Source organism: Oryzias latipes, chromosome 6, assembly GCF_053564925.1.
Source record: "Oryzias latipes strain Hd-rR chromosome 6, Olatipes_Hd-rR_3.1".
NCBI lineage: Eukaryota > Metazoa > Chordata > Actinopteri > Beloniformes > Adrianichthyidae > Oryzias > Oryzias latipes.
The window spans coordinates 14,700,444-14,714,180 of record NC_136242.1 but is presented as its reverse complement, the minus strand read 5'-3'; the positions used below and the strand labels follow the sequence as shown (position 1 = coordinate 14,714,180).

Genomic DNA, 13,737 nt, shown 5'->3' with positions numbered 1-13,737 from the left:
ATAATTTGGCCCATATTTCAAGCACAGAGTGAGTCATTGCAGGAGTTGTAAACCACAGACACAATAACAAGGCATTCTATGTGTGTGGCATTACAAACACAACAATGGACACTTGCGTTATATTTGGAATGGCTTGATAAGCAAAAAAAAAAAAAAAAAGCGCAGGGAGACATAATTGTTTGCTGGGTCCCCCTTCAGTTCCTGTCTGGCTTTGTGCCTGACACCATTTCAATGCCGTCTCGCGTTCATCCTCCTCTGACAATGAAAGGAGAGGGTGGAGGCCAAAGGGTGCAGCTCAGAAAGTGAAAAAGACTATCTCTGCATTCGGGAGGTGAGATGTGGGAAAATGAATGTGGAACTTTAAGGTTGGTAGCACGTGTTTGGTGTCACAACAACACGCATAAGGAAGATTTCTAGAGAGATATGAGCATGCATGCTTGGTCACGGAGCTAGGCTGTTTGGCCCATGTCCAGGGCCTTGCTATGAAATCAGCTTGGGAAAGCAGCAGGGGCCCTGTGCGAGACATAAAGAGAGATACACAGAGAGGAAGACTGTAGAGCCACAATAACATTCCTTTCTACTCTTATCCTGTCCTCTTCTTCAATTCTCAATTTCTCTCCTTTCTGAGATCTTCATTTGACTTTTGAAGATTCCCCCCCAAAGTTGAGCTCCTCATTCCACTTTGGAAATTTCACATAAGCTAAACGATTTCTTCCAAGCTGCTTGAGTGTGAAGCAAACGTTCCTGCTTCAAAACCACACACTTCAGGGTGGAACATTATGGACCTTCATACCTTTTTTGCCAATAAACCCCACTTCTCCGAAACCAAAGACTTAATGGCAGTGAAAGAGAAAGAATGAAAAAGGAGAAAATGAAAGAGTGAAGGACAAGCAAGTGGAGCGGCCAAGTTTTCCATTGCAGAAGGAGCTGTCGAGCGTGTTAAATTGATTACAGACAAAGCTTTTGGCACACTGTTGTTTTGGAGGGTGTAGTGTGTTCGGCGTTAGCGGTGTGCAGAAAGATCGAGAAGAGGGACGTTAATCCTAATTTATCGTGTTCTCTTGCAGTCGAGTCTCACATGTAAACCCACTCAAAACCTTGTTTAAAGACCATTTGTTCAATATCACTCTGAGCTTTTTTGGTCAGCTTTGCCCTTTTTAGGAAGCTGAAAATGACAAAATGTTAAGGAGACAATTGCTTAGGTAAACGGGTTAAAGAGGGCAATGACAGTGATGTAACGGCGCCCGTTGTTGCTGCAGGGCTGGGCTGAAGGAATGAAGGAGAGGATGAAATGTTTATGAGAAGCAGCTGTAGGGAAGAGGTAGACAGGCAAAATCTCTAGAGCATCGTAACAACCGCCAGCTCACAGCTCGCTGACAGCAACCCAGAATTACCCCGAAGCTTTGAATGGAGCACTGACAGCACCACCTGCACTCACTGTGATAAATCCGACTCCACTGAACACCAACGCTCTATAGCATTTAGATTTGACGACATGTAGACAATGGTATGTTTTTTTTTTTCAGTTAGTAATGCTCTCTGGCTTAGTAAAAAACACGTAAAAGCATTTTTAATTGCATAGAGGCTATTGACTGTACATGAGAACTGGAACAAGTGAGTGTGACATCACCCATAGAAGATGATTTACTTTTAGCTCCAACAAAACAAAGTCACTTCAGTCGTAAGTTTTTCTCGTTATGGACGTGGCCATGTTGGAGCCAGAAGACACAACTAAACACTGGTTGGTCCACATTGGTCTGAGTCAATGTTTCTATGGTAACCACTCTCACCAAGCAAGCGTGAGCTCGTTGGAAGTCGACAACCCTATACCGCTTAACAGCAGACTCGACAGAATCTGTAAATCTGTAAATTAAAAGTTTCAATGTGAGACCAACTTCTTTTACTGAGGCATCAGTTTTTAACTGAATCAGATCTGGGTCGCTCATGCCCTGTGTCAGACTGACGCAGATCCAATTCTTGAGGGAACTAAGATTTAAAGTCCCACTCTGATCATATTCTGATTATGTGTGTGCATTTTTGTTTGCCAAAATAAAAAAAAACTGCAGTTTTCTAGGACATAGTTTTTGCAGAGCGACAGGAGTTCGTTAGAAATTTGCCTCTGAATTGTAGGCCGGGCTGTTGCTGTGGATCAACCCCACCCCCTCTTCCCTTCCCCAATGATGAGAGCACAGAGCAGGGAGCTTGTGGTCTGCCCAGCATAATTTCTACATCATAAATGAGCTCCTTTTCCAATGGCATATTTGTCTGCCCCTAATTCACAACGATTTGAATAAAGAAATACTCTAAAATGCAATTTTAAACTCTATTTATTTAATATATGTCCTTCAGGATCAGAAAATACCACAAGAACATGTTGAAAAGACCAAAAATACCGTTTTCTTCAGATTGGGTTTTTCAGGTCTGAGAAAAGAAAAGAATCTTGTTGGAACGTTAGTCGTGAAACTAGTAATCCTCCCAGCCTGAATGGCGCTTTGGATTGAAAACTGATCCTGAGCAGTTCTGGGATTTCCAGACTCCCTTTGATGACAATACAGAAAGGAAGATCTGGAACTTTTTTTCATTATTTTTTGATAGTTTCATTGTTTAAACGAATGAAGTAAAAAGAAGCAACAGCCTCATTTTTTTTTATTTAAATTTCCACCGCAATCCAAAAACTGTAACTGTTAAATTAAGGTTCAAATATGATTCTAGACAACAGTTTCTAGTTGAAGTTGACTTTCTGTAACAACCCCCATCTCTCACGCACGTACTCTTGTTCACTCTATTGCCATTTTAAGAGAAATTATGATTTCCAACTCCTAATAGAAAATAAAAGTATGAAAAGCATCAATAAAAGTAATTAAAGACTATTGTTTCTGTTACCTCTATGGCCTCTAACTCTCACCGACCTTGCAATTCCATTTCCTTTTCCTGCCTTCACTTACCAGACAGGTAGAGGTCGTTTCGAGGCGCAGTTTCCCGTGATATTTTTTTATTGGCCTCAGCAGATGGCCTCCTTCAGCCTCTGCATTGTCATGATAGCCATCTTGCTCTGTGGGTCAGCATTAACAATAGTTGGGAATAGCTTTTAGCACACAAAAGGCTCAGCTTCATCTGAAAGAAGAGTTTCCTCAGTAACCAAACACTGAAAAAATGCCATGTTGTCAAATGTACTGCTGTTGCAGGAATACACATGCAGCCTGCCAGGTGTGGCTGAGAAAGCTTGACTTTCTTGCAGGAGTTGGGTTCGGACAAGTGAAACTTCAGTGTTTGAGAGCAGACAGCCTGCACAGTCCAGCAAAATACCCACTTTCCTTAGACTTTGCTGTGGTTGGAGAAGCTCTGCTTCCACTGCTCATCTAGTGAATATCTCCAGACCTTTCTTTGCATCTGCGGCATGTGCACCCCTCCCCCAACCCAAAGAAAACTTCAACGGTAAAGCTGTTCCGTTTGACTCTGGTGACGCCACAGTCCCGTACATTCTTAAGTTTGGCGAGGGGGAAAAAAAAAGATGATGTGGGGGAGGAAGAAAGAAATGCAGTTGATGTTTCTCTTCAAGCATGTGACCCCCACTCAGCTCACAGCTGAAAATAATTTGGCCTGCAGGACAGAGAATGGCTGACGTAAACCTTCCTCCTCCTCCGTTCTCTTTTCTCTTGGGGGGCCGGTCTTTGGACTAATGAGGGTGTATAAAGACAAAGGAAAGAATAGCTTGAGCCCTAAGCTTGTCCTGCGTTATGACTTTGTCTTGAAGTTTAATTGTTTGCTTGTTGGACAAAAACAACCCACAAATCAGTCCAGAACTCATGGACCCAGAGGGCTAATTGTTCCATGAGCTTATTTATTTTTATTTGAGAGATGATCCACTAAAGTTGTGTCACTTTTTGGAAGTCCTCATTTTGAAAAACGTTTTATGAAGGACTGTGGAAATGACTTTACAGGAGTACTTTTTTAGTAAAAAAGAAATCTTTGAAATAATGGAATACTTTGCAATATATTTGATCCAAACTGTTTTGCAGTGAAAGCATAAAGGAACAGCGTGAAATTTTGTGTTGCATAAAGAAATGTGTACATTTAGTAGAGATGCGTATATGTCATAAAGTTTTGAGATTCTGAAGGAAGTATTCATATATAAAGCCACTTTTAAGTATCATAATAAGACTTTTGTTACTGTTTGTAAAAAAAAGGCTGTTGTCTGTTACATTAGATCTGAGACAATAACTGTGCCAAAATATAAATCCAACCAACAAAACATTTGATTTAATGTATTTCACATTTTTTTATTTGATAACTTCTGTCTGTAATAAAGATGTATTTAAAGTCCCATTCCAATCATTTTTGATCTATTATAAAATCATTTCCAGTGGTCTTTTAATTATGATTGTGTCATTTTTAGCCTAAATCAAAATACCTGTTGTTTTTTTAAGGACATCTCGAAGTTTTCCAGGGATGATGACGATTTAAAAGGGATGACCTTTCTTTGGGTCAGAGAGTAGAACCGTCAACCCCCACTTTTAGGTTTTGTGGCTCAATTCCAGGCTACTCAAGGCACCTCACCTGCAGTTTTTCAGGTTAAGACAGGTCTACTGACGAAAAAATGTAGGTGATTGCATGAATGAATGTGGTAGACAAGTGTAAAAAATAGTGTCCAAATCATTTGCAAGCAATTTTTCAATTTACATGTGATTAGAATAATCCAAATGTTAAATAGATTTCATCCTAAAGACCATCCATCTACTCCTTTACCCTTATGGGGTCATGGGGTTGCTGGAGCCTATCCCAAATACTGTAAGGCAAAGGTGGTGCATAGCCTTGGCGGGTGGCCAGTCTGACCCAGGGTCTCATCCTGAAGTTATTGCTCAGAAGTAAAAACCCATTCCCTGCACATAAGATGGTGTTAAACCACGTAGTATCCAGGAAATGTTCAACAGACTGCAAATATTCTTTAATTTTTCAGTACATCTGGCAGACGTCAAACATTTCAGTGACACATACTAGACTGACTAATGCTTCTGTTATGTGGTTCTGCTGCTTTGTGTCATTAAATGAGACATTATATCACTGCACGAGAGTAAAAAATAAAGATATAAAGTCAAGTTCATTTTTCCTGTAACCTTTACAAAAATGTACACAAAAAAAATCTGAACTTGTGCAAACAGTTAGCTCACTTTTTTGTGTTATTTGGGCTCCATCAATGTTTGCATCCCCTAGACTCCATGTTTGATTCAAACTAGGGTTTGTTGTGTGAACAGTGTGAACTTAAGAATGATCACACATTTCCAAACAGTTCACTTCGATACATTACTGCCTATTTCCAGGACTAGTAAAACTGGCCACTCCTGCGAATCCTCCTGCTGATCCCCTGGTTATAGTGTAGTAATAATATGTAACTCCATGTTTTCTTTCAGACAATCTCTTGTTTTAAACATTTTTCAAAGATGCTTTTTTTTTTATTACATATTTTTTTAGCAACACATCATTTCTAAATGTCATTTCCTCTCTTAACTTGACTTCTGGACTTTGGTTTACCCTAAAACGAACAGAGTCCCTGGCTTTCCAGGGGACCAGGGTCTGCATTGTTGGTCCGCACAATAGTTCCCACCTGCCAAACAATCCGACCATCCAAATAAACCAACCTTGGTGTAAAACAAGCCTGCCAGTGGGAATGGGCCCGTAGTTTACTTCAAGGTGAACCAAAGTGAACTAAAAGAGTTTAAAAAAGTGAACCTAAGTTCTAACAGACTAAACCTTTTATAGCGGTATGGTACCGGCTTTGATTACTGTATTATAACCATTAAGAGTATAAGAATGGACCAAGTGAGTGTGATGTCACCTGTAGAAAATGACTTACTTCCAGCTCCAACGCAACAAAGTCAATTCAGTTTTGCAATACGGAGGTTGCCATGTAGGAGCCAGACAACGCCAGTAAGCGGTGATTGGCCCGAGTCAGTTTGAGTCCCCATTTCTATGGCAACCACTCTCGCCAACCAGGAGTGAGCTTGTTGGACGTTCATACCCCTACTTCTTGAATGTGAGCTCAGGAGAATATGAATCAAATGTCCAAACTTTAAACATTTTATTTAGGTATCTGATTGGTCATAATTGATGTCAAATCCATTCACATTTTAGTTTCCTAAAGTTCAGCCCACTGTTTACTTTCCACATCCAAAGATTCCAAAGGGAACATTCTTAGAACATTCTACCACACTGTGTGGTCACATGTCTTTGCAAAATTCAAAGTGTTTCCACACATTGGACTGGAATGATGACATCACATGTATGTTTGTCCGCTGTGATGCACTTTATCAATTCTGCCTCAGACAGATCGATCTGGTTTGATTCTAAGGAATGGAAATTGATTCATTGATTAACTGTTACACCCCTAACACCACACCCATAGATTTACCTCAAGCCCAAACAAAACCAAACGAGTTGTCATAAATAAAAAAACAAAGAAATATACATAAAATATATAATATATTATAATATATAATCGATTTCTGAAATCGATTAGCATATAATCTTATTTTAGGGGTCAAGTCAGAGTTTTCAGCCCAGCAGTTAACAGACAGTTGCTTCCTTATGCAACTTGCTTCCGCTAGTGAAAGTGCAACATTTGGTACTTGCAGTAAATTCAAGAACAAAAGACTTGGATGTAAAAAACTTATTTTTTTGTAAATATTTTAAAAAGAACAACAATTCTTGAGTAGTTTTATTACAATAAATGCTTCTCTGCTTTTAATGGCTGAAAATATGTTTTTGGTTTAAAACTATTGATTTCTAAAGGGAGTTTCAAAGACAGATCAAACTAGTATGTCCATCTCTTTATGTATAAACTAATGATGTTGTACATGTTACTGACTGAGCATCATTGTCTGTGCAGGATGCCAGCTGCTAGCACCATGACCGGTGGGACAGCCCTGCTGCTCTGTGCAAACACTGACAACTGCATCTACCAACCGGTCCAGGGGTAAGCACATAAAAAAAAGGAAATTGGTGATACATTGCCATTTGCACATAAAATGCATTCATGATTATTTAAAAATCCTTCTGTATCTTTCTTCAGAAACAAACTCTGCATCCAAATATTGCTTTTCAATCACCAAAAACTGTGTTGCTGATCCTTAAAGTCAATGGGAAAAAGTCGTTAATAAACAATTATATCTTGTTTCAAGGACTTTTCGTGTATTTCTGATCCTTGCATGAAATCTCTCATAATGTTCTTTTTAATCTTTAAACTTGTTTTTATTTACTGATTAATTAGTTATTACTTTTGCACATTAACACCTAACAAACATTAATAAAATGTATGTAAAATATAAATGTTTCTAAGTTCACAACTTAAAACTTTCCTTCCCAGAACAGATTTCCCTTACATTTCCTAACTCATCCATCAATCTCATCACATGTGGCACTGCAAAGCTGTATTTCCCATATTTGTTTGATCACTTTGTGTGTCAGGGTTAGGAAAGAAAAGAATCATGTTTACAACTCAGCCTGTCCCTTTATGTTGTGCGCTTTATCCTCCTCAGAAATAGTTGAGTGTAAACTTTGACCCTTAAAGCTGCAGTTCAAACCGTGATGACCTTATCATTCTGCAGGCATGACTCACAGTTGAAATGCAGGTGACAAACATAATGTCTCAGATCTTTTATAAAAAGAGTTTTTCTTGACTCTTTAGAGGCAAATAGGCTGAAAGTCCCACTCTGATCATCTTCTGATCTATTTTAAAAGCGTTCCCTGTGCTCTTTTACTTATAATTATGACGTTTTTAGCCCAAATCCAAAAACCTGTGTCAGTTTTTAGAACATAGTTTCTGTAGAGCGGCAGTAATTCAAAAAACAAAAGATTCTCCTCAGGGTCGTAGGTCGGGACTGTTGATTAAGCCCGCCCACACTTCCCGTCACCCATTTGTTTACACTCTCCCCTGCTGGCTTACAGCCCCTCACAAAGCCCAGCCTAACATTAGCGGTGTTACAAAAACGGCAGCAATATTGAAGCTGTCCAGCCATACAGTTTCCAGCTCAGACGAGGAAAACAAAGACGTACATGGATCTATGGAGCAGAGTAGGGAGCTTGCAGCCCGCCTAGTAGATTTTCTACATCACAAACACGATCTTTCTCTAACAGCATTTCCTCATCTGATTCACAACGGTTTGAGCAAAGAAAATGCTCCGAAATGAAAGTTTAAGCTTAATTTTCTTTATAAAGTCCTCCATCATCAGAAATTTGCCACAAGAACATGTTAAAAACACAAAAAACACAATTTTTTATTGTAGTGGGTCTTTAAAAATCAGCACCCAGATCAAAGAGCCAAACATTTAGCCACTGGGAGCATTAAATTGATATTTTGATTAAAAATATATTTTTCTGCTTCCTATTAAGGATCCAGTGCTGCGGCCTAAACGTTGGGAAAGCTCCGTCATCTGTGGTGCCCCAGCCTCCGGAGGTGTGTGGGTTACGGGGGGAAAAAGACGGGAGCCGGACTGCTGTTGCCATCAAGCATCCAATTGCCCCTCTGCTCAGCCTGAGGGAGAGCCCTGGTCCCCCTGGCACCATGCTGGCTCACAGAAGAGCCACAACTACCACGGATCCACGGACTCCCAACATAGAAAACGGACTCTGCTGCAACAAGAGCTCAGCAGGATCCAAGAGTGCCAGCATTCGCGATAAGATATCGCAGTGGGAGGGCAAAAAGGAGCCCAATCTGAGTCCAACTGGGATGTGCCCACTAGCTTCAATGCAGAAGGATGTTGACGCTTTGAGGAAAAGGGAACCTAAAAGTTCAGAGGTCCAAAGAACTGAAAACAAGAGGTTTGTCTCCTGGGACAGGCAAGACTCAGGAAAAGAGAATGTTGGAAAACTGGGAGATTTTAGACCCAAATCTCCAGAGAGTCCAACAATCAAAAAGAAAGAAGTAATGATTGAGAAGGGACGTCACTCTTCCAAGCCCACTGAACAAGAAAAGACAACAGTTTTGACTCATGTGAAGAAACTGGAAAAGGCAACAAAGGAAGTTCCCGTCAAATCCTCGCTGGCATTTCCAGGGAATTACTTCTGTCCTCCTTTAAAGGAGGAGCTGGAGGACACAGAAAAGAGAATCAATGAACCCATTTTTGGGACTTTCGACACGGTTCAGCAAGGTGGGTCACGGAGGAGAAGAGAAGGCAATGCAGAGAACGTATACAGTGAGCCCGGAGCTCCATCTATAAACCCTTTACCTAAACCTCAAAGGACCTTTCAGCATCACGCACCACCAACCACAACATCAGGATTTTACCACGCGAAGGGGAAAAGGAACTTGCCCCCTTTACCCGCCATTCCCCCTCCGCCTTTACCCACCTGTCCTCCCCCAGGAGTCTGCAAGAGACCTTGGGTTGACAAATCCCGGAACAGTAATAACAGGTAAGTAAATATTGGAAAAAACATTTCACACACCCAGAAATACCAGCATCTTTACCAGTATGTACATATATTAAGATAAGATAAGATATTCCTTTATTAGTCCCACGATGGGGAAATTTCCTTATTGCGGCAGCAATAACCTGTATTTTTGGAACATTTTCTCACATCAATATCCTCCACATAAGGCAAGGCTATTAGAAAGAAAATCAAAGTTGTTTTTTGATTTCTCATAACTCCTCTAATATTACATTTCTATGCATTTTGCAGACACTGTAATGAAAATCTTCTTCCTTCTCCTTTAAACAGGTTTTCACTTGTTTCCTCATCAACTCAAAATCTTTCAGGCTGGATGTTATCAGTGTGTTGCTGCTTGTTTTCCATGATGCTTTGAGCATGACTTATGCAGCAGTGAAGGGATATTTTTTTCTATGTGAAAATCAGAAATGAGCTTCTCCTGAAGTCTAAAATCCCCACCGAAAAGATGGCCTTGTCTTGGGTTAAATATATTCATTGGGTGCATGTTTAACAATGTTCTTCATGGTTTACCTTCCCCTGGAACTCAAGATCCTTCATTCAGAGAGACAAAGGTTGAATCTGATATGCTTCCCTACTTCTCCAATATCCCTACATTTATCCCTCCAAGCGGAGGAAAATGTAAAAATTGTTTCTTTAAATTCGGACGCTACTATCACTTTATGACGCCATCAATAGTCGCCAGTGATCTACGTTAGCACGCAGCTGCGCAACTCAGAAAACACATTACAACATCGGTTTTGTAACTTTAAAAAGTCATGCTTGAACAAGAACTCAATGTTTACATTTAAATGTAAACTTCAGTGCTTCAGAGAAAACCCATGTGAAGAAATGCCTTTCAGACACCACCACAGCTCCCAATGACCCCACAAATGGGGCAATAGAGAGGAGCCAGAGGGGAAGGGAAGCAATTTGCATTCAGCCAAGATGTTCTCAGAATGAGACCATACTGTAGATCATGCATGTCCAAAGTCCGTTCAATATGTGACTTGGTTGCATGCTCCTTTACTAAAAAAAAAAAAGATTAGTGGCCCCCATCGCTTTCTAAAAACTGTCTCTAAGATTTCTTGATTGTGATTGACTAAATTGCGTTATGAGCCGTTGTCAACATGTGGCAACAACATGCGGCTACTTGACCTTCAGAGCCTTGAGGGCCAAACAATAAGAACAGATTTATTTGTTTCTGTTATCAAAACCAGGACAGAATAACTGTTTGATCTTTGTGTATAAGGACGTTGTTGCCATGGCAGTATTGACTGTCACCTCCTTCCACTAACATCAGCATCATAAGCAGCCAGTCACTTCCCAGCCCTTTTCGGAGAGCAGAAAAAATACTTGTGTCGATTCTCATTCATCCAGATTGATTCTATTGAAGTAGTGGGTAAAAAAATAAACCAAGTCCACTTGGCTGTAATACTTTGATAAGGTCACACATCCCCCTCTATTCTTCTCTTTCTCTGGGGTTTGTTGGTTTTTTTCTTCCGATTAAATCTTGGGCTGCGTTTAACCCCTAGATGCATATTGATGTTTTGATGCTTCTTCTGCTCCTAAATTACCTTAATTTTGCAGCTAATTGAAAGCAAAAACATAAGTGATTTTTTGTTCATAGCTGGAAATAAATCCAGGTTTCAAGGAATTAACTAAAGTGAGAAAAGTAAAGTAAACAAATTCCTCTATGCAGATTATTCCAAAACACTATTTTTTATTTGTACCCATAAACGTAAAAAACTGTTGACAATTCTTGACGTTTATGGGCTGTTTATGTAGGGGTGTGACCTCATCACCGCATAACCGCAACACCGCACTTTTATTTTTTTTTAAAGTTTTTTGTTGTTGTTGAAAGTTCTGCATATGGTGCGTGATTGGAACTATAATAAACACATTAAATACATTCATCTTTACTGATAATTTACTTTTCTGCTAGTCCTGTGTTCAGACTTCAAGGGTTTCTGGGGGAAACCTTTTATCACTGTTCTCCTTCACTCCTTCACTCTCACCTCTTGCGCTGCACGCATCTCCCACTCCCTCTTAGAGCCACGCGTGGCACGCGGCTTCCTCTTCTCACACACACACTTGTGCGGTTTCAGAAGCACACACACATCATCATTCTACAACAGAAGTTTCCGTCTCGCAGGAAATTCGACAAATTTACTGCGTTCTAATTATTAATTTTCATTGTTTTCATTTCCATTACAAGCTGCGTGCGTTCTTAAGTGCACGACACGGCCGCCCGCCAGAGGATGTTTGGGGGGGGGGGGGGTTATTACTGTTCTCCTTCACTCTGTAACACCAAAGATGAACGTCCACTGTTAGAGTGCGATGGATATCACTATATGTTTTGTTTGGGAACTATTTTGTGCAGCGCAACGTTACGTGTCTATACGGAGCCTCCTACCCCGCGTTCTTCATGGGTGTCAGGCTTCACGGCTACTGGAAAGGTGACAAAGTGTCTGCAGTCTTGTTTATTACTGGGCAATATATAATATTCTGAGAAGATGTCTGTACCAGAGAGCGCAGGTGAAGCCTTGCTTGAGGCTCGAGAGTGGTCCGCTGCAGAAGAATCAACACGCACCCCCAACACAATTGTGTGCGCTCCTTCCTCCTACACACACAGCGCTGACACACATAGTCATTCTACAACACCTACATAGTTAGTTCATTAGTTAGATAGGTAGTAGTTAGCTGTTACTGTTATTTTTTAATAAAGAATACTGCGTTGTACTTGTATTTATTTCTGACGCGGCCGCTGAGGAATTTTGTGTTTATTCTTTTGGGGCGGGGGGCTGCGGTTAACCGCGACACGCGCCCCCTGCTGGTTCAAAAATCCCACACCGTCACAGCTCTATGTTCATGTTTGCAATTATTGTTTTTAGAATGTTTGGAAATGGCCTTTTAGTTTCTTTCTTTCAAAATTATTTGTTGCATTTGTTAGACTATCTAAAACAATTTTGATGAAGTGAAACTAAAATATGTTAAATCAGATTTTATGTTCACAGCAGAAATTAAACATGAAACTTAAGAAAAAGTACACTTTTATTCCTTAAGAAATTGATTTAATTTTCAATTGTTTAATCGTTATAATTTAAATTATTGTTTTAGGAAAATGGGTGATAAATGGTAAAAAAAAAAAAAATCAGAACAGGAAAGAATTTTAGCTGATAGAACATCTTTCAAATGATTTAGGTTCATGATATTAAGTTGTGGAAGACTTAAAGAACAACTTTACACCTGAATTTGTTTCTTATGTTTTTGATTTCAAGTAGATGCTAAAGGGGTTTGATGCATGTTTGCATCCGTGGCTAAGGGTTAAACTGGAAATGATTAAAAGAAAATCTTTTTCCACAAGGCATAATAATTTCCAAAATCTTTTAAAAAAAAGAAAAAGAAGAAGAAACATACATGTGGTATTGCTATCAAACTATTGAATGTATTCAAATCACAAATGTAAAAATTGATTGAATAAACCGTATATGATTCAGTTAATTGTTAATTTGTTTTGTCAAACTGCCATTTAAAACCAAATGTATTTGTTTTTGACATTCTTTATTTTGTAATTGTAAATACTGATTCTAGTTATAATTAAGTCTTTTAATTTTGACTTGAATTTTTAAAAAAAACTCAGCTTTCCCTGCATTTGGGTTTTCCTTAAATTGGGGTTCTAAGAAACTAATCATGTACTTAGTATTTTTATATTGATTAAAAAGGGAAGTGGCATTCAGGTGCTGCTTCCCACTTAAGAAGTCCCAAAACATTTTTACACACTTTCTCTCAGGATGATGCATTATATTCTTCATTTTAAATGGAAGAAAGTTGAGTTAAGAATGTTAATGCACTCAAGCATCGATGCTCACACCTTACACTAAGTTGTAAACAATGTTAATCCTGCAATGGACTGGTAACCTGCCCAGGGTGTACAGTAACCCCCCCCTTCACCTAAAAGCTGATGGGATAGGCTCCAGCAGCCCTGTGACCCAGAAAGGAATTTAGTGGGTTCTGCCTCGGATCTGTTGTTCAGACCGACGTGGATGGTGGTGTTTGTCTTTGATTTTAGGAGGCAAGATCCATCTCTTTTCAGGAAAAGTTCAGCGGAGTTTTAAATTGTTTGTGTTTTCATATCTGCAACACTTAGTAAGACCAGAAAGAGACACAGGTAGTTCACGACAAACAATTCCCTTTTCTGGATTTGCAGGGAAAACACAATGTGGCACTTCTTTTTATTGTTTACGTCGTTCGTGATTAAATAATAATAAATGTAAGAATCCTGTGATATTTTTACTTTTCGGTTTGATGTTGAGGTTC

At 39.6% G+C, this 13,737-nt stretch overlaps 1 protein-coding gene across 3 annotated transcripts in view; it reads left to right on the top strand.

The window, feature by feature from the left end:
- Positions 1-13,737, top strand: part of si:dkey-82f1.1 (DENN domain-containing protein 2A) — a 45,674-nt gene that overhangs the window by 14,598 nt on the left and 17,339 nt on the right. For all 3 annotated transcript variants that reach the window (XM_020703849.2, XM_011475899.4, XM_020703848.3), the window contains 2 exons: positions 6,884-6,970; positions 8,386-9,405. In XM_020703849.2, the coding sequence (XP_020559508.1) occupies positions 6,885-6,970; positions 8,386-9,405 (1,106 nt within the window). In that variant the 5' untranslated portion in view covers position 6,884. The remainder of the gene's footprint in view (positions 1-6,883; positions 6,971-8,385; positions 9,406-13,737) is intronic.